The following is a 26,007-nucleotide window of genomic DNA, read 5'->3' on the forward strand; positions in this document are numbered from 1 at the left end:
AATCCCCACACACTTCTCTAACACACAAGAGGTGACTTGACTCCACGTTTGCTACACTCACCTGAGCTTTTCTCTTGACCAGAATCCAGTGTGTGAAATCCTGTGTATGCAGTGAATTAATTCACTGTCAAACCCTACCCCTTCCTGTCAACTAACAGCTCAGAATGTCACACTCTTCCCACAACTGGCCCCAGGTGCTGAACCCTGAGCATCTGCCTCAGGTGCATTTCAAAATATTTCCTCAATAAAGCACATCACATACACACACATCCAGTACTAAATGAAAAACTAATGACAAATAACATCATGTGACATACAATATAATGCACAAGAAAAGGGGAAAGGCATGAGAAAATTGACAAATAGCTCTTCCAACAAGTACCATGAAGACTTCAACCTCCCATCAGAAAATAAACACTGAGTAAGTAGCAGAAAGATAATTCTCCTGTACTTGCTAAGTCCTTCAATTACTCATTTTCAACAACCAAGCACTAAACACTAAATATCAAACTGCAGCCTTGTACTCACAAATACTCTCTTTCAGCAGCAGAGTTGAAATTCAAGTACAATTTTACTAAAACATTTGCACAGATCTTCTTTTCCTTGGCTGGAATAAACATTCAGATGGCAAGACCTATTTTTTTCATAAGATCAGTGTTTTAAGCAGAAGGGAAAAAGCCCTTGCTTAATAAATGATGAAATTAAGCAGCACAAGGGAAATTAACAAATACATTGAGAGAGATAAAAAGAGGCAGAGTGTTGCAGGAATATTCTTCCTAGTGGGATGCTCTCTGTGCATCACTGGGCACACCAAACATGCACTGCCATCAGAGCTCACATTCCAAGAAATGCCTAAAACACTTTTTCTCCAAGATCAAACATTAAGCCCCTCCATAGCAATAAGTATTTCAACCAAAAAAAAAAAATAATCCAGGACCTTCCAAATGACCACTTTATGAACTCTGCAGCCATTTTCAACAGGTTTCCACCCTCAACAGCTTACAGTCATGCTTCTCTAATTTGGTTGAAGTCCAATACTTGTAGTCAGTAAGTTCAGAGTAGCCTGACTTCTGACAGCAGAATCTTAGGTAGGGTAGAATATAAAAAAATATTCTGTCTTGGTAAGCTTGATATACAAACAAAACTCATTTCTACCTCAATTCAAAGGTATTATACACAGCACTCAGCAGTTAAACAGCTTCTGAGCAAAACAAATAATATCTGAGCTTTGTTTGCATGATTATCATACAGTGATTATTGGTTTACTGCAGTCACTGTTTATAAAACAAATAAGGAATTAGTGAGTTCTGATAATTGTTGATGATGCACCGTTTTTCTGGTTTAATTATTAGCTTGCACCCAAGCAGACAAAGAGAGAAAAGGTCACAGATTCACTTTCTTTAAAGACAGAAGGGGTGTATGTGTAATTATACAAACATATATAAAAGCAATAAACCAGTGATTTAATTTCTTTACTTTCCCCATGCTATTGCCATTTTTAACGTTGCATTTGACTCATCTTGTACAAACTCCTGGCTGAATGAGAAGCAATGAAGTCCATCCTTACCTTAATGTTGCAAGCTTGTTCCATGAGTCTCCGGGCGTTCTCCTCAGCTCTGTACCTCTTGGGCAACTGAACCCTGAAGAATTTTAAAGCTCCTTCAAAATCAGCCTGTAGAAGGTCCTCTTTGGAGGTCTGCAATTAAACACAGGGAACTACAATAAACCCTGGGAACATGCAGTCACGCTCTTCTACTTGATTTGTCATTTACTGGATGCATTCCAAACCACCAATATTCACATTAGCTCTAAGTCATCCTCCTTGAAATCAGCTCTTTTAACTCTGCTTCATACAACAAACAGAGGCTAAAGCCCATCCAAGGAATCCTAGGCAGGGCAGCACAGAGGACTGCAACATGGGAATGGATTTTATCCTTCTATACCTGCCAGGTAAGAAAAGGATTCTGGCTCAGCCTGTCAAGATGTCAGTGAAGAGAAAAAAAAAGCCCAAACAAGCAAACAACAAAAACCTAGGAGAAATTACTATATTTCCTGGAAAGCTTGTGCATTAGACCATTTCTGATTCTCATGGTACTGCCTTAAAAAGACAAAGTAAATATATTTAATGTATGTATAGTCACAGACATGAAGAGCAGAAGCACATGATTCATACAAGGCATCAGCAAGTCAATGTGCTGAAGTCTGTGACACAATTTCTCAAAGAACACTGTGCCAGAAAACATTCTACATGTTTATTTCTACATCTGCCAGGCTACTGGACCTCTCAGTGGTATGAAGTCTAAAAGGTCAGAAGATGTTACACATTCACCATGAATCCACTCCTGTCCCTGACAGAGCCATGTGATTCACAGGGACAAATGTATCCACCCTCCAGGTTACTGAGACCTGCACCAAGAGTTCAGAAGGTACCAAATCCCAAGCCTAGGGACAGTTCCTTTAAATGGTTCACAGAACCTGAAAGTCCTGACAAGACATTCAGAACATCATCTCAAAAATGTGAATTTCAAGGGTTTTAGCCCAGAAAAGAGTAAACAAAACTCTGTCAACAGAGGTACTCATATGGTGGAGATCTACACTGTGTAATGTGTGTAACTGCAAATACCTCAGCAGCAGCACAGGCACTTTTGGTTAAGTGCTGAATTAATTGCTTATGTACCACCACCACCACCACCATTTCCATGTGTGCCAACATTTCCACGTGGGCATCCTCTGCTTTCTCATCAGTAACAAACACCCAGTGTCATTTTTTGCCTCATTACACACACTGGGTACATTACACACACATCAGTTCAAAGTCTGATTCTTAATTATGTTGTTATCCACTTGAATCCAGAGAATCCCACAATGGCTTGGGCTGGAAGGGACCTCAAAGCCACCTCATTCCAACCCCTTGCCATGACAGGAGCACCTTCCACCATCCCAAGCTGCTCCAAGCCCCATCCAACCTGGCCCTGGACATTTCCACAGGTGGGGCAGCCACAGCTTCTCAGTCTCTGTCTGGACCTCCCCACCCTCACAGGGAAGAAATTCTTCCCAATATCTAATCCAACCCGGTTCTCTGGCAGTTTGAAGCCATTCCCCCTTGTCCTGTCACTCCAGGCCCTTTTCCAAAGTCCATGTCCAGCTCTGTTCTTTTCTTTCCTTATTGAGTTCACCCAAGATCTGTTTGATCCTCCTGTTGTTCACTGCTGAAGAAGAGGCTGGGTCATCACTGCAGGGACCCAGGAAGAGCTACCTTGAGGGTGCTGATGAGAAACAAACCACCAGCACCCCCAAGTGCTTCAGCTTTACAAACCATCCAATCTGATCCTGTCCACAACCATGAAACTTTCAGCTTTACCAAATATCCCATCTGATCCTGTCCACGTTCAGCTTTACAAACCATCCCATCTGATCCTGTCCACAACCATGAAACATTCAGCTTTACAAACCATCCCATCTTATCCCATGCACAACCATGAAAGGTTCACCTTTACAAACCATCCCATCTGATCCTGGCCATAATCATGGAACATTCAGCTTTACAAACCATCCCATCTGATCCCATGCACAACCATGAATGTTCAGCTTTACAAACCATCCCATCTGATCCCATCCACAATCATGAAATGTTCAGCTTTACAAACCATCCCATCTGATCCTGTCCACAACCATGAAATGTTCAGCTTTACAAACCATCCCATCTGACCCTGTCCACAACCATGAAATGTTCAGCTTTACAAACCATCCCATCTGATCCTGGCCACAATCATTGGCAGCTGCACAACTTGGCTGAGGCCCAATCTGATGAGGCTGAAGTGTTGACAGAAAGCCCAAGCAGTTGGTATGGGATGAATTAGATCCACCATGGCCAACATCACCCTTCCCCTGGATGAGTCTTGCTGAGGCTGTAAGTGCTCCTGCCACACTTAAAGCCAGATCACTGTTTCATCATACCCCCACTGGGCTGGTTGTTGGAAGCTGCTGATGTGGTGAGAGCAGCTGGCTGTGCCCAGAACCACTGCCAAACCCGTGCTGGAGCCCAAGGGCTTCCAGGGAAGTTCAGTGGATAACAGTGGTGGAAAAGCAGTAAAGGTTTCATGGGATCATAAAATTGTTAAGGTTGGAAAAGCCCTCTAGGATCATTGAGCCCAAGCACTTACCCAGAACTGCCAAGACCACTGCTGAACCATGTTCCTAATGGCCACATCTGCACATCTTTGGAATTCTTTCAGGGATGGTGACCCCATCACTCCCCAGGCAGCCTGTTACAATACCTGAGCACCCCTCCAGTGAAGAAATTTTTACTAATGTCTAATCTAATGGATATTAGGAAAAATTTCTATTTTGATAGCCAGCTCATCTCTCTTCCTTTGTTCTCAGCCATGTTGGTATCTGCCATCGCTACCCAATTCAAACAGATTTCCCAATTACATTGCCAGATTGCCTTCCTGGGATGCTCCTGCACATCCAATTCCCTCCTCTTCCCTTCCTTTACAGAAATTCTGCGCAAAACATTTCAAATCAGATTTAATTTTCCCAGGCCTCTGCTTGAATTGTTGTCAGAGTACTATTTTTAACAGTCCCCCCAAAATCATATTTATTCAACTGTAACTATTGACAACTTCGAGTTCTCCATGCTGAAAAATCCATAGTCAAAGAAAATCCCATAAGATCATGGAAATAAGAACTTCTCTAAGAGAGTTTGCTCAACTGAGATTATAGCTATGAAAACTGCAAACCATCAAATTGTACAGGTTGGTTAAATGAGTGATAGAGCCCAAACATGTCAGTTCCTTCTACTTCACTGAAAATATTTTCATTTCCTTAAAATCATCTGCTCATCAAAATACTAGTTTCACTATTAAAATTACAAGAAAAAAAGTGAAAAATAGAAATTTTGGCACCTCAGGATTCACATTTCTTGATATTTTGTGACTTCAATCAATAAATTATAAAGATTTCTCTGGAAACTTCTGGCAGCTGTTTGAGAGGCAGAGATTTGTAAATCCTTGGTTGAAATCATTCAACTCCTGAAACTCATCAACAGCTGATTTCTAAACAGCTGATTTCTCTTACTAAATAATCTGTAAGTTTAATGAGTTAATCATTAAAGTTTGGCAGGTGCATTGCATTTTTGGGCATTTGGGAACTTCAGGAAAGTTTTTTATTATTATAGATGTTCTCTTTAAATCAACATATTTTTGATTAAAATCTATTTTCAAACCCAAACAAATAAAGAGACTCAGTCAGAATTATGACCCAAAGGCTCAGTTTGCATTCTAGGGTTTGACTAAATAATGGATTCTCAAATGTTCTTCCCACATCACTTAAGTATTTTAATATAGTCATAAAATTATCTTAAATGAATGAGTTGAAAATTAGGAAAAGCCCTTTCCCAAAAGTATTAGCAAAGCTTTCAAATCTAAAGGTAAAGTTTGGAAAAATAGCAAATGTTCAAAAAGCAAGAACAGAATTTGAGAGACTTAAACGATGTTAATTCTTTTTTTTTTTAATAAATAATGTTACTACTACTTTTACCAAATTATTTAGGAAACTGTGATTAAGACAAAGGGAAAAGCATTGGATTTTTTCTTTAATTTAATTTCTCTGTCTTCAATTATTAATCCTACAGCTTCATTTATTACTGAGTCTATCAAAACTCTTATTCCCACCTGGGAACTAACATAACAGAAGAAATTTTGGATGAACCACACTGCACATCCTTAATTTAGTTCTTCCTCCTTCATAAAAACAGATAAAAAATACTTATTTCCATGGAATTTTTGGTATCTATTTAGATTCCCGTAGAATGTCAGTGAGCATAAACCACCTGTTTTACACGTTATTGAACGTGTGTCAGAAGTGAGGCCAAGAAGTTGAAGACTCAAAAGAACCTGGCCATGCTTTACTATTAAATTTGCTTCTGGTACACTCAAAATATTTGTAAGTATCCTCCAATTTTTCAGTATTTATATACATAAATATGAATTTTATTAATATATTATTACATGTATATACCTATATACATATACACTAATATGATATTTAGATTTTATGTATATAAATATATGCACATATATATTTATGTACATAAAATGTACAGATGTATATACATACATTTATATACATAAATATATGTATATACATTTATATACATATATTTACATGTATTTATATACATACAGTATTTGTTTACATAAATATATAGTATAGATTATATATAAGATGATAATATGATAATATATATAAGTATTATATATATAATATATAGATATAATATTTAAAATATGAAAGTATCTTCTGTTATTTAATGCCTATATCACACAGATTTTAACTTCTTAAAAAAATTTCTGGTTTTAACTTCTTAAAGAAGATACACAGTGTAAAACCAAGGTACACCAGCTATTTCTTGCTGACCCAGAGTGCAGTGCTGCATGCTGCAGGACTTTGCTCTGTGCTGCCCCTTGACAGGAGCCACAGAGCTGAGAGCTGCCCAGTGAAATTTCCATTTCACAGAGGAAATGTAAATCCCCTGACCTTCTGAGCTGGATAAACTTGGGCTCCAGGCCTGGGCAAGTTTGGTGGACAAAATTTGGTGGACAAAACTGTGCTGCAGTAACATCAGAACACACTTCTAGGGCAATACACCAAACTCCTTTGCTGGCATCTTTTATGCTATATTATCAAACACTTTTCCTAAATTAAATCCATGCTCTCTGTTAACCCACTGGTACAAAAATGCTGTGGAAAAAAAAAAAAACCACCTCAAGGTTTGTGAGTGGAGAGTTGGGATCCACAGCCACAGCACTGATCTTGTGCATGCTGTGTGATATCCCTCTTCCCCCCTGCCTTTCTGTGCAGTTCCAAACTTACATGGCAAAGTTCATTCTGCCACACACAGAACTGATGCAGGTGGGTAAGAAAATCTCCTGGCTTCACCCACTCTGGGTCATTCCAAAGGGAACAAACCCCTGGACTGGTGCTGTTCTAGTGCCAGAAGTGTGCTCAGGTAGGAGGTGATCAGAATTTTTCTAAGACTGGCATAGAAGTTATAGATTGTATTTATCATATAACACTGCAATGACACATGGTTTACCCACCCCAGGCATTTATCCCCAAAACCACAGCAGAGAGAGAAGGTATGCACATTCAAAAAAAAAAAAAAAAGTGTTTAATTTTATGAAACACTGATGTTTTGAAGGATCTTCAGTACTGATTAAAGTACAAATTCCTGGTCCTCAGAGATGTCTCATTTTTAACATATTATCAGAACATAGTCTCTCCTTTCTGAGAAGGGTGTGTGTCAAAAGGCCTGTGTGTCAGGAGAGGCACATTTGACTAATAAAACCTGACAGGGAATCACATTGACTCTGCAAGTCAAGGCTCTCTCATTATACAAAGCACTATTTGTATTATTTTACCTTTTTCACACTCTTTATTTCCTTTTAATAAACAATACTATGCCACTCAGCAAAGCCTGGAAGATAAGGGATGTGAAATTGCCTGGTGTTTTCCATGGGCCAGATACAAAGCCTGGTTAAGCCAGGTGAAAAAGGGCTCGGTGGTTTTGTCCCTGCTTTCCTTAGAGCTCATCACAGCACAATTCAGGGTGATTTGGCAGCCCTTGCCCAAAGAAAAACCATCAGCAGGATGAGTGTTTTGGTACACTGGGAGATAACTGGAATAATGATAACACACCCAACAGCTCAAACCACACATCATCAGGGACTAGACTCAATTCTAAAGTAAATCCCCAAATCAAGCTGCACTGTAGTAATGTGAATTTCTGGTTTTTATTTGGTATCTCCCAGAGCAGGGACACAGTGTTCCAAGCACCCACGCTGTCTGTACCACTGAACAGGTTGTAACACACAGAGCACATGGATTCCTGTGGATCCTGAGCAGCACCAAGATGGGTTTAGCAGGATGAAAAAAAATGGACAGGTCACTGTGTATAACCACAATATGGGTGTGGGAATAAAGGAAAGGCACCACAGGAAATAATGGGGGGGAGCAGGAAAAGACTCTGTTCCCATGGATCACACAGAAATGCCATTCTGGTGTGCCAGGCCAGGGACAGAGCTGCAGCCAGGCGTGGTTACAGCACCCTGAGCAGACACAGCCAGGTCTAGGCACTGACTCCTGGATTTGCCACTCTTTTATGGGTTTGGGGCTGCTTTGTACAGCAGCAGAAATGATAAAAGCGTGCTCTCTGTGCCATAGCATGGCACACCAACTGCAGGCACCCCCCACACAGACAGCATTTGCCATGATGGATGAAAACACCCTTAACAATTTATTTCCCAGATCATTCTACACAGGCATTTTCAACTTTTTTACATACTGTCAACTGCCTTTCCAAAACCAAGCACAGAAACAGCCAAAAGCCAAAATGCTTCAACACAGTCTGATTTTTAAATGATGAGTCTGTAAAGCCAGTCTATGGTGTGAAAAGTATAAAATCTGAAATGCTGACCATTAATGCACTTGGCATCAGTACCTAGAAGGTGACTGGGCACACTGCTTATCTGGAATCGTTACTGAGAACAAAAGCACTCAGGGATTTAGGAAAGATGATTTTTTTTATGATTCAGCCCTGGCTGATGATCCTTCAAGCTAATTAAGGAGTGGCACTGGTCCCCATTAGCAGGACTAGTGTCCAGCCTTGCTGAGCTAACATCAGAAAGAAGGACTCAGTGCTTAAGAGATGGATTATGAAGAGCTGAGAGGAAAAAACAAGAGCCCTCTCGTCCCTCCTGGGGGCAGAGGCAGGGCTGGGAGGGGGAATGGCCAATTCCCAAGGAATTCATTTCATGAAAAGGTGATCTCACCGCAAGCAGCCGAGGCACAAAGAGGCGATGCCCCATGCCCAGAAGTTCCAGCACCCGACACGCGTATTCATTCACCAGCTTGCTCCTCTCGTCGTGCATGTCCTGGGACTTCTTGGCAGGTGGGGTGAGCTTGGCAGCCGGGCTTTTGCAAGGTACCCCTTCTTCCATGAGCAGCAAGTAGTAAGAATCCAGAGTGAGAAGAACAGGCTTTGTGAACGGCAATTTCCAAAAGTGCAAGATGAGGAAAGCCAGCCTCCAGTCTCTGGAATGGGTTTGGATGGCTGCTCCAGCAACGCCCCTTTAGCCTCTCAGGAGGAGAAAAGCATCTTTGCTAAGAATCAAGGAAAAATATGATCCACCGTGCTGGCTCAGCCAGAGTCCGAAGGAGATTTGAAAAACAAACCAGAGAAACCATGGATCTAAAAATGCACATAAAAAGCAGGAAAATGGCAGGGAACGAGCACGGACGGAGCAGCTGGGCTGGGAGCAGAGCAAGGGCGAGCTGCGGGGGCTCAGTGCGGGTGTGCGGGAGCCGGGAAGGGCAGCAGAGCCCGGGCAGTTGTGAGGCTGCACAGAGAAAAGGATGAGCTCATTGCAATCCTGCTCCGACAGCTCAGCATCAGCCACGAACGGGTGGGAAAGGGGGGCTGGGAGCAGCAGGAGGAGGGGAAACAGGAGGAGGAGGAGGAGGAGGAGGAGGAGGAGGAGGAGGAGGGGGTGCCTGGGCACCGGGAGCCTCTCAGGGGGAGAATGCCGTAATAAGAAACCAATGGTGAGCACGGACGGACGGACGGCTCCCACCCTCCGCCAGCTCTCGGCTGGGCTCTGGCTGTTCCATCAGCAGCACATCAGCCGCATCCTTTTAGGCTCCCTAGCGGGGAGGGATCGGCCTCCCGGCCGATGGAATCGCTGGTACATGCAGCCTGCTCGGGAATGATGAAACAGCCACGGTGTGGGTGGGGCAGGGCAGGGCAGGGCAGCCTAACCCTGCCAATGGCCACCGGAGAGGGGCCAGGCTGCGCGGATGCGCCCGGGGAGCCACACACAGCCCGGCCCGCCTGTGGGTGAAACTCAGCCTCAGCCATGCAAACACCAGCGCTGCGCTCTCGGGAGGTGTTTCTAAATCCGGAGGCGATGGGCAGACAGGGAGTGAGTGATGTCAGCACACGCGTTTGGATGGATTCTAGAAAAGCGCCGCACGTTTGTGAGCAGAATGCAATGATGTCACACCTGGAGCGGCCCGGCACCTCCCTGTGCACAGCACAGCCCACCTGCCTCGGCCATCTGCCACACGCAGCCCCGCAGGTGCTGCTCCAGCTCACACGGCTGGGCTGGGAAAACGCGGCTTTGTGAAAAATGCCCGGTGGATGATTGGCTTTTCGCAAATATCCAAATGAATATTACATGTGATGTGTTAGAAAGTATTAATTCTTTTAAGTAGTGTGTTAAATATCAGTTAACACACTGCTAGAATCAGTTTCAGGTTATAAGAAATGTTAAAATAGAAACTATGCTATGTAGGATGCTTTTTTTAAAGAAAGGACTCACACTGAGATAGCAGCCACAGGACACCTGAATCTTTCAGAGAAAAAGAATTTATTGCTGCATTATCAGAAGAAAAGAACTTCTGCTTGCCTCGAAGGCGCTGTTAGGATTCAGAGGAAGAAGCTGATGATGACCAGACAGAATCCTGTGTTTGAATGGAATTTATGCATCATGTATGAGGTGTATGAATATGCAACAGGCTGTTGTTTTTAAGGGTTAATCCTTTGTTAATGTGTGTCCTTTTTCGGGCTCGTGCTGCCCAGAAAAAGGTACTCGGACTCTCTGTAACTCTTTGTTTCTATTGTCTCATATTGTCCTAATCCAAATTGTCCAAATTATTATTACTCTAATGGTATTACTATTTTTATAACCATTTTATTACTATTAAACTTTTAAAATTTTAAAAACAAGTGACTGGTGTTTTCCACATCTTTATGCTCCTTTGTTTTAGCCTCACCATAAAATGGGGTGTGTAACAGAACAACACCCATTTCCAATTGCTTTTCAATTGCAACAGACAGAAATACTTCATATTATTTCTAGCATAAAGCTCATAATTTAAAATATTGCGAGAAACCTCTAAACCACACCAATGGCAAACACTTCTGTAACTGTATATTTAAACTCTAAAAATCATTTTCCTAACATATCAAGAACAAAACATATTTACTTCAAATACTAATAGAATGTAAATATCCATAGGATGGGGTCACTGATTTAAAGGAATAAACATGTTAATGAATACCTAAAATATGGAAAGCATCGAGTGAAAATGAACTGGGTATAATTATACTAAGATTCTGTATTTTTATATATATAAAAATACAGAATCTTGGAATATAGAGGGGGATAGGGAGTGATATTTGAAGTAGTTGGCTTGAGGTGCCACATGAAGGAGTTGGGAAAAGCATTAAAGCAGAAATCAGAGGTGCAAGGCACCAGAGGATGCCAGTGGGGCCTCAAGGCTGATGATGCAGGATTGCCTCAGCTGAGGGCCCTGCAGATGTGCAGTAGTGAACAGGCTGCCAGCACAGATGGTGCTCTGCCAGCTGATTTCAATCCCCCAGCCTACAAACCAGTGCTCTGCAGGTGAAATTCTGCAGAGGCTGCTGCAATTCTGCCAGGCTGAGATGCAGGTGTTCACGGAGGGCTTTGTGCACAGAAGCCACAACCAACACATATTTCATTCCAGTTTAAGGCTCTGGGCAGGATGGGAACTCTCCCATTTTTTCCAGGCTCCATCCACAGGCAGTTCCAGAGATTCAGGTTTGTTTTTCAGCCTGTGACTCTGCACACAGGTGCCCAAACCAGCACAGGTTACATATCAGAAATGTTTGTAGGGAAAGGGTTTAAAGGAAAGGAGGCAGCTTTGCCTGTTTCTGAATTCTGTGTTAAACACATGCTGGGAAGTGTGATATTCAAGAAACATCAGGTTCTGCTGCTCTATGTGAATGAAAACCTTGCTTAAAACATTAAAAAAGGAAGAAGTAAGAGCTCTGGAAGTGTGGGTGCTGGGAAGAATTACAGAACTGACCAGGCACAGAGCCACCAGTGACCCAAGGGCTAAACAGGGAACAGGATGGGGAATTCAGAGCACCAGCAGCATCAAAAGCCTTTAATTCTTTATTGTGTAAGTCAGACTTTATTCAGCTAATAAAATCCTCACAGAAATTCAGGTTTGGTTCATTTTGGTTAAGGTCTAGGCCTATGAAAAATGGAATTAACTGATGATTCAATAAAGTCTGGAAGTCTAAAGATTTGTAATGGGATTCAATAGTTAGAGGGGAAAACCAAATGAATTCAGGTTATAAATGAGGTGCAAATTTTTAGGAATGAAGAAAAGTACCTGCAGGATTACTTTCACAAGAGATGTAGTCTACTACCATCATTATATTTTCTACATCAGGCCTGGATTTTTTTTAAGAAGAGGTTTCAAATACAAAAACTTCCAAGGCCTGACCAAAAAATCTCCTTACTTTTATCAGCTGAAATCCATTATTCCATGTTTTTCAGCAACTCCTTTCACACAGTGTAACTGTAAACCATCATTCAGATTTTTACATTTCCTACCATTCTTATTTATTTCCATATTCTCACTGAACACTATAACTTATTATAACTTATTTTTATCCATGTCTGACTAGGAATTGTGATTTTTCCTTCATGTATGCCATTGGATTACTGTCCCAAATTCTTCAGAAGGGCCTGACTGAAGTGAATTTAAAACCTTAAAATGGCCCAAAAGGTAGCAACTAAGGCAGAAACTAAAATATCTGAGGATGAACACACATTACTTGTGCTTTGACTTCCATCTCATGGACTATCTGGTCTGTAAGTGCAGGTAAATTCTGTTTCTGGCCTTCCTGTCCATGAAATGCCTGCTCACTCACACGGCTCTGATGCAGTTCAGAGCTGCTCACACTCACACAGCAGAGACCCACTGAACTCAGAAGAAATTAATGCCAAAATAGTCTCATAGTAAACAAAACCATACAGAATATTACTTGAAATTATCTAAATTCTGTACCAAGATACCAAGGATCTTGATGGGCAGTCCTTTATAAATCTCTGTATTTTAAAATATTAAATCTCTGTATTTCAGTGGTAAAAAGGACTGACTTTGTAAAGCTAAATAGACTAAGATGGGAAGAAAAAAAAAAAGGTTATATTTGAAGTCTGTGGTATTTTCAGGGTCCTCAGGATAAAAGAGGAATTGAGAATCTGACCCCATGTTCTTAGGCATATTATACTATATTATATTATATTATATTATATTATATTATATTATATTATATTATATTATATTATATTATATTATATTATATTATATTATATTATATTATATATCATATTATATATTATATCATATATTATATCATATCATGCTATACTAAAACTATACTAAAGAATAGAGAAAGGATACAGACAGAAGGCTTAACAAGATACTAATGAAAAACTTGTGACTTCTTCCAGAGTCCTGAAACAGCTGGCTGTTGTTTGGTCATTAAATTAAAACAATTCACATGTTGGATAAACAATCTCCAACCACATTCCAAAGCAGCAAAACACAGGAGAAGAAAACAAGATAATTTTTCTCTGAGACCTCTCAGCTTCCCAGGAGAAGAAATCCTGGCAAAGGGATTTTTCAGAAAACATGGCAGTGACATCAGTCTACTCCTGTCAAAGGATAAGACATTCAGCACCAGAACAGCTCTGAAAACCCACAGGAATGACATCATGGCCACAGTAAGAATTTACCCCTCTTAGCAGAAATTACTTTGTGTTTTCTGTTCTTCGGGGCTAATTACAGCTGTGTAATCTGGATTTAGCAAAGGCGACACCTTGATTATTATACACAGAGAGAACACATGAAACCAACTGGTTTCCACAGCAGGTTCCAGCAGGGATCCATGCTGCTTGGTTCTTGAACAGCTTGGGAAGAGGATGAAGGATGGGATGACTGTGTGCAGATCTCCTAAATTATTCAGGGGATTTAAAGACAGGGGTTACAATAGAGAACTGCAGAAGGGCTATAAAAGACTCAGTGTGACTGGGCAGTAGAACAGCCAAGGAAAGTCAAAGCAGGTAAATCTAAATTGATGCATATGGAGAACAGCATCAATTTTCCACATAAATGATAGCCTGAGAGCTGACAATTGCTACTCAGAAATGGATCTTGGGGCTCACTGAGGAGAGCCCTATGAAAATATCAGATCAGTGCACAGTGCAGGTCAACAAAATGCATCAAATGCTGGGAGCTAACATGGAAAGAGCAGAGATCTAACCAGAGAACACCATTATTCTTCAAAAACTTCATGTGGGATTCTTCTCTGGTATCATTCACCATGCTGATCCTCCCTTTTCAAAAAAGGAATAACAGAGATGGAGAAATATTTAGAGAGAATCAGAAGGCTCCAAAAGGAGGAGATACAAACAGACTGTGATTATTAAGCCTGGAAAACAGAAACTGATGAGGGATATGTAGACTTCTAAAGTGCTGAGTGTAGTGGAGAAAGTGAAGAGATACCAAGTGTCCAAAATGCCTGCTGACACAGGAACCTCACATCAAAGTCACAGGGTCCAAAGCAAACAAAATCATCATTAAACTGAGAAAATCTCTGGGGTACTCACTTACATGTGTTCAAAAAGCCAACAAAAAAAAGTCATGAAATAACAATCCATGCAGAATTATTAAACATGAGACACCACTTCTTTCTCAGAGTTTTCAGGACATAAATTGCCAGAGGCAAAAGAAAATCCTTAGAAGTCTTTGCCACATATCTGCTGCTGGCAACGAGACACTGGGGCAGACAAGCCAGTACAAGGCTGGTGTGGAATGATGATTTGTATGTTTTCATTCACTTCAATTACATACTTGGAGAAAATATTTTCCCAAAGAATGATAAGATTTGCTAGGTACATAAGATAGACACACTATATTTAAATTATACTTAAAATAATTATAACAAAATAATTAAAATATTTATTTTTATATATAAATATTTAATAATTATTTTAAATAATTATAATAAAAATAATGGTTTCAGTCAGAACTGTATATAATCCTGAAAACACCATCTTATCTTTCTAACATCTAGAACTACCAACACATGATATAGTAGGAGTCATTATTACCTAAATTAGGGTTCAGTGTTGCTAAAGAAATTCAGGTCAACAAATTTCATGTTATTTTCTCTGCTATCAATCTTCCTTTTGAAAAGGGAGTATGTCTCCACCTCAAAATTCCAAACTTAGGGTGAACATTCACCTAATTGGAATAGAACTGATTTTAGATGTGAGGAGAAGATCAAATGGGCAGAGAGAGTAACTAATCAGCACAGGATGGATTTTCAACACACAAATAAATGTGGACTTCTAAAAATAGAAAATTTGTTATATTAAGGCTGGAAAATCAGTGGTCTGGAAGTTGAATGATTCTGGACATTTTCAGGCACAGATTTCTCTTTCTGAAGAGATCATCTCCAACAAGTCACCCAGGACAGGTTTTTGGGGTAGAGGGAGTAGGTCTGTGGGAAGAATTATTTAGCCCAGCAAAGCTTAACATTTAAGGAAATCTTCAATTTAGAAACTAGAAATACAAACCCAGTAATCTGAGAGCCTCTTAAAGCCTGAATTTCTTGTGCTCTGCTCAATGCAGAAGGCCTTAAATGAGAAGAGATTGTTCTGATCTCTAGCTCCAAAGAGTCAGATCCTCTACACTTCCTCAGGTGTCAGCTCTTACCCTGAGATCAGTTACATGAAGAAAATATAAAAAAGGGGGTATCAAAATAAAGGACATCTATTTTGCCTTAGATTCTAATGTGGACATTTCTGATTTTTTTCTTGAGATGAGTCTTTTGAAAATATAATGCAGTTATACAGTGGACTAAACCAACTCACCTAGAATCAAATCCAGTTCTGGCTGGGAAGGAGTCCAGATTGTCACTTTGTCAACTCCTGGCCTAAAGCAATGCTGACTTAAAAATCAGTTCAGGCTCCTCAAGCCATTGCAAATGCAAAGAAAGAACAGAGCAAGAATCAAACAACCACGTTAACTCTTCAACACAAGGCCTAAGTCATGTTACCTACAGTCTTAGTGCACTTTTCATCTGGTACCTCTCCAAAAATTACAGTAATTGCCAGAATTTCATTCCTGACTCAAAGGCAATTGACATTTCTGAATTATCTGCATTGGCAATATGCAAGTTTTACCTAAAACAAGCACCTGTGCAGTCTTCACTGGCTTCAGAGGTTTAGCCAACAAGATTATACAAAATTTCTGTAAGATATGGAAGAAGCTGGTCACTCAAACTTTTTCTTATATTGCTTGCTTTCATATAAAGGATAAACCCGATTTTCTTACTTGCTGTGATGACTTGAACCCCTTGTGTTTTTCCTTTTTCATTTCCTTAAAAGACAACACTACTTTTGAAGCCTTAGTGCCCCAGGCTAGATTGTGGCAAGTGATAATTTCAGGAGCAGATGATAAAGGGAGGCACAGTCCCAAGGGATGTCCCACTGGTCATTTCAGCTTCCCCTGGCAGCCACACATCCCTGAGGGAATGGGTAGAACTTTCTCATGATCAGCAGGAGCTAAGGTGCTCAAAGACAGATGACTGCTCTGACTACCTCCACTTCTCACAAGCAGAAAGCTTTGAACCGTGCTTTTAACACAGAACAAAATTTCAGATCTGATTTGAAGGTTCTGTTGCAAGTCGTAATTCAGGAGAGAAGTGATCTGGGTAAAATCTGAGAGGGGTTAGGTCAGATGTCTGCCCAAGGAAGACAATGTGAAAAAAAGAAAACCTACAATTGATGATGTGCTCCTTAAGAATTGAAATGTAAATGTATACAGAAGTACAGCCCAATTTTATACAGAATTTTTGCTATTACACAAATTCCCTTCTAAGGTGGGGACATAGTATTTGAGGAACTCTCTGGTTAGTCAGGAATAATATTTCACACAAACATAAGAGCACAAGACAGTCCTCAGAGTGATCAGAGCAAAAATCTTTAGAAATAAGAAAATACAACATGATGTGACCTCTGTTAAAGATCCAGTCACCCCTGGAGGTGATGCAGAAGATGCACAGGAGTTCAACAACACTGAGAGCACTGGGTTATTTAATAAACAATGAGAATGGGATCTATCAACATTTCAAGGTGATACAAGCAAGTGGGAGTGGTGCTGGAAGGGAACTGTTTAAGTTGAAGGACAATGCTGATGTAAGAGTAGCTGAGGGTAAAACCATCAATAATAAATCTCACCAGGACTAAGAGAAATGGCCTTCCAGCACAGTTCTGAAAGCTGCTGGTGCAGGTTCTGAAATAGATGCTGTGTCACATAAGGGCACAACAAAGCAGAGAAGCAGTTCTTCAGCCCAGGAGGTCCTTTTCAGTCCAGATACAGAATGCAATAAAGGTAATAAATAACCCTCCTTATCCAAGGTAATTTTGACACATTTTCTTTTAGAATCTATCTCTGCCATCCCTGCCATTGTAACTGGGATAGTGCTCCCTGATGTCTGGGACATTGACTGACACAAAGGGCTTTGAGACTGAAAGGTGCCAGCAGAAAGAACCAAGAAACACAACTCCTGTTTGTGTAACCCTCAGATATCTCCTATCACATGCAGAGAGGAGGAGTGAGTGTCAGAACTCACAAGCCCCATTAGAAATGCTGCTCACCTTGACCTGAATTCTAGGAATGATTTAGGAAAGTTTAGGATTTAGGGTTTAAGATGTTATAGGGACCAGAGTAAATCTCTGTAAGAGAACAAAGCACTGGCTGGAAAACACAAGCAGTAACAAAAACATTTCTCACTCTTTTCTACCCATTTTCTTTTCAGTATTATAAACCTTCCTGATCAGAACTATGGCTTTCCTCTAGCATTAAGCAACACATTTTTAACAGTCACACAGATTAAAACTCAATAAGCCAAATGTTAAGTGTTGTGAATCACAAACTCTGTGAGGAGATGAACTCTAAAAATGAAAGGTTTGGACATGCACCTATTTTTAAAGCCTCTGGTTCATTCTTACATTTCCAGTGACCATATGCTCTTCCCTGCCTTTTCAGGAATCAGCAGCCACAACAGTAGTGAATCTAGAGCCTGAATTCTGCACAATCATGTATTTTAATCCCTGCCTCAGTTTGCTAATTCCAAAACAAAAAGTTTGCCTTTAGCTAGTTTTGCCAAGTTCTAAGATTATAAAGATCAAAAGATTTAAGAATGAATCAGTGAAATCCCTCTGGTGACCAGTGATAGAACCCAAGGGAACAGCTGCAGCTGGGTCAGGGGAGGTTTCATGTCACTATGATACTCTCTGAAAAATCTTCTTTGCCCAGGATTCTTCTCCTGAGAAGCCTCAGAAAAGAAATGTAAACAATAATTATCTGATTGCTTTGGAATGTGCTCTGGAGGTTGCTTATCAACAGGTGTATCTTAGATTGGTTTAATGTGAATTGTTTTTACTTAATGACCAATCCCAGTCCAGCTGTGTTGGGACTCTGGTCAGTCACAGGTTTTTATTATTCATTCTTTTTTACCCTTCTGTCTGTATCCTTTCTCTATAGTTTAGTATAGTTTTAGTGCTGCATATTTTACTATAATATCATGATATAATAAATCAGCCTTCTGAGAACATGGGAGTCAAATTCTCATCTCACCTCATCCTGGGGACCTCACAACACCACAATTTAGGTTGGATATCAGGGAAAGGTTCTTCCCCAGAGGGTGCTGGCACTGCCCAGGCTCCCCAGGGATGCACAGGGTGGGATTGTTGGGGTGTCTGAGCAGGGACAGGAGCTGGACTTTGATGGTTCTTGAGGGTCCCCTCCAGCTCAGGACATTCTATGATTTTATGAAATACTAAAATAAGAAAGGAAGCTTACAATTTATTTATTTTTCTTAGCATATGTGAGGATTTTAATGCTTTTAATTTCCAGCAAACAAACAAACTAGCTGATGACACATGGGATTAGGAAGTGTGCTGGCACTGGAAGAGTATATTTTCCTCTGTCATTGTCATTAATCACCTTAACTGGGATTTAAAAAATGAAAATATCAATGCTGTTTGTTGTTTTAAACCACAGATTTTTATGCTATATTTTTCCACACTGGGGTTCTCCTCACATGCCAGTGCTTCAGTGCATTTTCCACTGCTCAGAAAATGAGAGGTGAGGAGTCAGGATTTCCAGCAGCTCAGGATCCTGAAGGGTAATTCAGATGCAGTCCCTACATGATGCAAATCAATGACTCCCAGTGTGAGACAGTGCCACCAGCTGGGGACCCTGAGCAGGCTGTGCAGCACATTTGGATGCTACAGAACAGAAATCCATGTTTGCCTTTGATAAGAAATCAGATTAATGCCCAAACTTGGCTTTCACAGCTAAGGAGCTTTAATTCTCTAGCTGTTCATTGCTGCAAGCATACTCAGAGTGTGGGAGAAGGGAAGAGGAAGGATTCCTGCGTGTCTCAAATGTTTATTTTCTAAGGATGACTGCACTGAGATGTCTCAGGCAATTGGTCACAGAAGTAGCACTGTCATTTCCAAACTAACAGCACTCCCTGTGAGACACAGCCCTGGGTGCAGGAGAGGTCCAGATAAAAGCTTCTTTCCACTGCTGTTTAGTGAGGGATTTGCATTCACACACTTCACTAAAGGCAAGGAAAATGGCATTTACACAATAACAGCTCCAGTATTCCACTGATGAAGGATTCCCTTATCCAAATTTAAAATAATCCAAGAGGTTGTGGATGAGCGAATAATTGCTCTGTTTTAACAAAGGACAAATCCTTAGGAGCTGTTTTTATTCACTCCAGAATCAGAGCAGACAAGAGCTTTGAAATAGTTTTTAAAGCAGTTTTTCTGCAGCACATTCAGGTTCTATAACTTGAAATGAGCATCACACTAAACCACTTTGCTCCTAATGATTAGGAGAGATTATGAACACATTTGAATAGGACAAAAATGGCTTCATTCTCAACTATTTTCTTCCCTAACAGAAGAGCAATTCTTGCTGAAAGCAAATTAGAATGTTAATTCAATTTTATGTAAGCACCAGCTCCATCTCCATGCCCCTGTGGAACTGTGCTCTTAGGTGAGTGTTTCTGATTTAGAATCTTACCTTTCTCACCTCAATTTTCTTTGTTTGGCTGCACTACAGAAATACTTTCTCACATAAAACCTCCTTTGCCATTCATTTAGTGTCTATTACTGCTAGAACAGGCAGCTACAGCACACACATGCAAGAAGAAGTACTACCACTGCCACAAGCAGAATTAAACCCAACTCTTTAACTTAGAAATATTTAAAAATAAGAGTGACAAATTAAATTATTGAATTTTCTATTGTATTTGTGGGGTGCCCTGATGAAGGAAGGAATGATGAATTTGACTTTATGTTCTTAGAAGGCTAATGTATTATTTTATGATATTATATTGTAATAAACAATGTTATACTAAACTGTATTGAAGAATATAGGAAGGATATTTACACAATGCTAAAAAGATAATATTGAAAACTTTCCAAATTCTTGACACAGCTTGGCGCTGATTGGCCAAAGAGTGAAAACAACTCCCAGCAGAATCCAATGGAACAATCACCTGTGGGTAAACAATCTCCAAACACATTCCACAGGTGAGCACAACACAGGAGAAGCAAATGAGATCAGAATTGTTTTCCTTTTCTCTGAGGTTTCTCAGCTTCCCAGGAGAAAAATCCTGGGCAAAGGGATTTTTCAGAGAATGTGAATGCCACAATTTTCCTCTGGAATATCCAAATAGAAACATTCAACTGGAGAAGCAGCATGTCATGGGGTATATGTAAAATGAAGACAGAACACTTGTGGTTAAATTGGGTTAATTTAAATTGGGCTAATTGCTCAGCAGGAAAAGATTCCTTATTTGCTGTATGACACCCATGAATTATTTCATTATTTCCAAAGTTAGATTTTCTAAACACTTGTTCTGCTGCTAACCTTGGTTCAACCCTTCCCTCTCACAGCAGCAGGTGGTCCCAAAGCCATCCTTCATAATTAAATTGAACTCAGTTCTCCTTCCCTAAAAACCCTGTCAGCCATCTGCAGCTCTGTGCAAATTCTCTTCCTTTTCTTCTTTAGCTTTAAGATCCCTGAGCTGGCACCACTGCCTCTTCCCAGAACCTGTTCCTACCATGACAGCAGCAAACCTGCTGGCTGTGGGCTGGGTTCTTCCTTTCCCTTCCTCACTAGTGTTAGGAAAATTAACCCACACACGCCAGAGGTTTATGTCCAAAAAGGAGACAGAGGAGTCCTTTGACTTTATTGGAGTAAAGGGAGAGGCCATGGGGCACTCTGGGATCTCTCCAATTTTTGGAGGACACAGCCTCCTTTTTATCCCAATTTCCCAGCCACATTTTCCTTCTCTCTTGCCCCACTGGCTGAGGTACTTCAGAGGTACAGACTGCCCAGAATGCCTGATACCAGAGATTTCCCTCTATTGTATAACCCTCCCTTTTAATTTTTAATTCTTATGGAATTTAGGGATTTTTCTTCTCTATTGTTTCTTTCATCTTTCAATGTCTAATTTTATTTATCAGCAAACCTAAAGTTTATTTGTAAAAGCAAATATCTTTTTCTATTCATCAATCAGTGGAATCCTTCCCATTGTTTCTTTTATCTCCCTGTGCTGGTTTTATCTACCAGCTTGTTTGTAGACAAATTCACTATTCCTCTCACCAGCATGCCATAACCTACCAGATTACCCATTATTCATACTGGCCTGGAAAAATGGCATATTAAAAAGCCCCCACAGCTGCAAATAAAACACGAAACAGGAAGAAAAGAGCATGCATTTCCCTTCCTCCTTTTTACAAATTTCAATTTGTGTAGGAGCACTTCCCTGGAAAGATATATGAAACCAATTTCCTGTTTATAGGAGTCTTCATTAAATACATGCATTGAGGTGGAGAGTTCCCATTTTCTACATAATTTGTGTAAAACACAGAAAACACAGGTTATTTGGGACATTTCCTCACCATAAGGATATGCACTATCTCCTGCCCACACTGCAGTACTTCCCTGAATTCACCTGCCCTCAAGTTGGACTCAGTGATCCTTTGGTCCCTCCCACCTCAGGAGATGGCATGATTCTGTGCAAATATGCATGAAATTACTTTAAAATTTCAAATTGCTCTGCTCTATATTAAAGAATAGAGAAAGGATACAAACAGAAGGCTACAAAGAATGATAATGAATCTCCTGACTCTCTCCAGAGCCCAACACAGCCTGACCATGATTGGTCATTAAATTAAAACAAGTCATATGTTCCAATCAACCAACCACCTGTTGGATAAACCATCTCCAAACCACATTCCAAAGCAGCAAAACGCAGGAGAAGCAAATGAGATAATATTGTTTTCCTTTTTCTCTGAGGCCTCTCAGCTTCCCAGGAGAAGAATCCTGGGCAAAGAGGATTTTTCAGAAAATATGATGGTGACACAGAAGTTCCCCATATTAGAGATTTCTTTTCCTCTCTCGGTATCACAAATACATTTGATACCAGTCAATCATGTTTTATACAAAAGAACCCAGACACAAAACAGATATGCTGTGAAATGAATCTGAATTGTTTTCTTCACAGTAATTACACGAGACATTTAAATCTTTAGACTGTATCCCTTGTTCCACAAGCTTTATGATATTATTAAGTTTAATAAAAGCATATCTTCATAAGTGCAATTTTGAAGACATCTCTATGCAAATGGATATTTCTCCTTCATTCCCTTCTCCAGAGGTCCCACTATTATTGTTCCTTTAGACATGATATTACGACAATCAGTGTTTTAGTTTAATAAAACAAAATAAATGTTTAAAAAAATTACTTACCTTTAAAAGGGCCAAAGCCACATGGAAGATTATGTTCATACCCTGAAAATAAGAAGAAAGAGACTTCAATCAGTGCCAGCATACAAACCTCTTTTCATACTTATCATTTTGTGGCATCAAAACTCAATATAAGTCCCTAGGGAACACCTCCCTTTTCCTGCTACCCTTGGAAGTTCCTCATTGAAGCCCCAAGGCAGTTTCCCAACTCCCACTCTGGGGGAAGATCTCAGCTTTTTGGGGCTTTGGGAAACTTCAGTGAGTGACTCAGGTGCTGGGGATGTGGCAGGCTGTCCCTCCCTCTGTCTCAGTGCCTGGCAGTGCTGCCTTCCATGAACAGAATAACAAACACTGGCATCAGCAGGGCAGCAGCAAAATGCATAATAATAACAATAATAACAATAATAACAATAACAATAATAATAATAATAATAATAAAAAAGTATTGCAGATGATAGATTTTTGTTAAGTAACCAAGCTTAGCTATGATTTATCAGGTACAATCTTGCATACTCAAACTGTAAAAAAACCCCAAAATATAACAAAGACAACCCCACAAGTACAAAAGACACCTCTTTTTTTACTGTGTTTAGTCAAAAGTCAAAACTATTTCAAGGCAAACAAGCTGCTGTCTACATCCAGTAGTTGCTTGCTGGTTTGCAAAAGCTGGAAATATAAATGTAGAGAAATGCATTCAGTGAGAAATACATTACAATAGGCAGTTATTTGAAGATTAAAGAAAGTCTGCAGCCTACATATGTTGATAATTTAAGATTATAAACAACTTTGTCTTCATCCAAATATGAAAAATACCATATGCAGTTCTTGTTTGCTGTACCATGTACTTCGTTGTCAGACTATTTTCCTGAATTATATTTTCCAAATCTTCTTGCCTTGTTTAATGGCATGATAAATCTTTTCTAACAATAGCTCCCAGAGCTGGTATCTAGAAACATCTCAACAGATTTGCACACAAATAATACTGCAATTATATTTTATTGTTGTGGGATAACAACAAGACTTGTGACAAGGAAATGTTCTCCAAGCAATTTCTGCTTCTGCAATTGAATGTGTTTCCAATCCTCTTTCTGAAAGCCTGAGACCATGTTTCTATAAAAATCAGCTTTTATAAAAACATGCTGGGACTTTACAGGAGCTTTCTTGGGAATAAATTGTATTTTTAACATAGATAGTACAGTGCCTTGCAGGGATTGTACCATTAATGAGTCCTAGAAATGCTGCAACATCAGACATAATGAATATTGCAACACTCAATTACTTTGCAATTCACTGCATTACCATTGATAACAAACTGGTTTTTCCCACTAGAGGTCACAATTGCAGCAGGACTGAATCTTGCTTCAGCACTAGGAAACCCTTCTTCCAAATGGGATAACAATTATTTCAAGTTGTTTGGCTTTATGTAATTCTTTTTAATTGAGAAATGTAGAAAAATAGAAGTCCAGTTGTGACTTTCAGTCATGACACTGATAGTACCAGAGCTCCAGCAGCAGTAAAGTTCATAGTACTATCAGGTTTATTTCAAATATTAATGTGAAGAGTTAATTCCACACAGTTATGCCATTCAAAACTTTCACCTTCTAGCAGAGAGGACTAACAAACACACTATCTGTAGATGGGAGGAATATCAGCACGCTATCACAAACACTGCATTTTATTCTTAGCAAACTGATCAGATTTTGTTATGGTATGAGTAAGATTACTGCATCTAATAGCTGGACTGATGCCTCAGGTTTGAGCTTTTATGTTTTCCAGATTCTGTGCTGCTTTAGTGTGTGGGTCTGAGCTTCATATGAGGGGATGCTGAGCTCTCTTCAGAGAGTAGGGAGACAAAACAATTCCTTCCCTAGCTGGGGACCAAGGACAAATGATCCAAATCTCAGCACCAAGAGCACAAACAACATGGACTGAAGAGAGAAAAACAAACAAGATGGGACTTCATAACCTAAAGCTGGAATTGGACAATGAACTCCAATATGCAAATGGAGCTTATAAAAGTGAGAAACCCCATGCCCAGTTGTGCATTTTGTGACCATTCTGGTTCATCTTGGCTGCAGCCCTGGCTGGGCTCTTGTGGTGCCCAAGGTGGATCCATTGAGGCCTTTTAATAAATCCCTGCTTTATTCTTTAACTCTGTCCAGCCTCTTTTCTAGCTCAGCCTTCTCAAGGCATCAGGACTACTGAGGAATCACTGCTCTGTGTATTTTCTGGCACAACCATAAATAAATGTACACTAGTTCACATTTATTTTCTAAACTTTTTTTTTTCTGATCTGCCTGAAACTAATGCTGTTCCTGAATTCAAATGAATAAACTCTCTCCTGGTACTCCTCTTATACCATCACTCCTCACATGGACAGCAACTGCAGCAGAAATAGGTTTCTACCTGCCATGAGAATCCCCATCTCTTTTTCAAGCTCCACCAGGCAAGGGGCAGCTCACAGACCTGCTCCTGTTACTTGAGGTAACTTGATCAAGGCTCAAGCCCTCTAAAATCAGAACATCCAAGGACTTAAAATATCCCCATCCAACTATCCTGAGCAGCATTCTGCTACTCTCAGCACCAGAAAAACACCTGCAGCCTCCTCTTCCCTCCAAGGCAGCGGGAGTCCTGAATCAATGCAGCATTTGCAGCTGAGGCAGCAATTGCTGCAGTTTCCTGCTGCCCACTGGGGACTTGCAGGGCCAGTTCAGCCAACAGCTGGGTGGACTGGAGCTGGATGTTCCACATTTCAAACCAGTAAAAAAACTCACCCCACGTTTGAACAGCACACTGGATAACCACTGATCTGCCTGCTGCAGGTATTTGTCCTAATTCATGCAAGACTCTTCTTCCACAGCCAAGTTTAATGAAGATGATTAAGAAAAAGAAGGCTCAGCTCATTTTGTCACAATCTCTTATTTAAAACCCTACTTAATTTACCACACAGTGATTTATAAGCTTCAGCTTAAGCTTCTTCAGCTATTTTAGAAGAAATACCAAAAATACCAAAGTGCACCAGACATATAAATCATTGGTAGCAATATCCCCCCAGCAGTTTGATAATGGAAACATGGAAGTCCATACAAATCAACCATGAGGGGGAAAGAGAAGGGAGCCCATATGAAATGAGCTTTTGATAATTACTTTTAAAAACCAAAGGTCATATGCTTAACTAGGCATTTTGAAATAAATGTTGTATGTCTTGAGAATGGTTTATATCCCATATCTGGGGTGGGGGTTCTTTTTGTTGTTGTTTTT

The 26,007-nt window shown here is 40.1% G+C and overlaps 1 protein-coding gene across 9 annotated transcripts in view; it reads right to left on the reverse strand.

Moving 5' to 3' along the window:
- The window catches only part of RABGAP1L (RAB GTPase activating protein 1 like), a 233,879-nt gene that overhangs the window by 55,618 nt on the left and 152,254 nt on the right, over window positions 1–26,007 (reverse strand). For 8 of the 9 annotated variants that reach the window (XM_071435913.1, XM_071435920.1, XM_071435918.1 and 5 more), the window contains 2 exons: window positions 22,750–22,791; window positions 1,568–1,696 (listed from right to left, as the gene is read on the reverse strand). In XM_071435913.1, the coding sequence (XP_071292014.1) occupies window positions 1,568–1,696; window positions 22,750–22,791 (171 nt within the window). Of the gene's footprint in view, window positions 1–1,567; window positions 1,697–8,834; window positions 9,482–22,749; window positions 22,792–26,007 lie in introns of those variants that run through there. The other variant, XM_071435922.1, reaches the window with a different exon arrangement.

This window comes from Agelaius tricolor, unplaced genomic scaffold (genome assembly GCF_023055355.1).
Source record: "Agelaius tricolor isolate 1412-34295 unplaced genomic scaffold, bAgeTri1.0.p SCAF_11, whole genome shotgun sequence".
NCBI lineage: Eukaryota > Metazoa > Chordata > Aves > Passeriformes > Icteridae > Agelaius > Agelaius tricolor.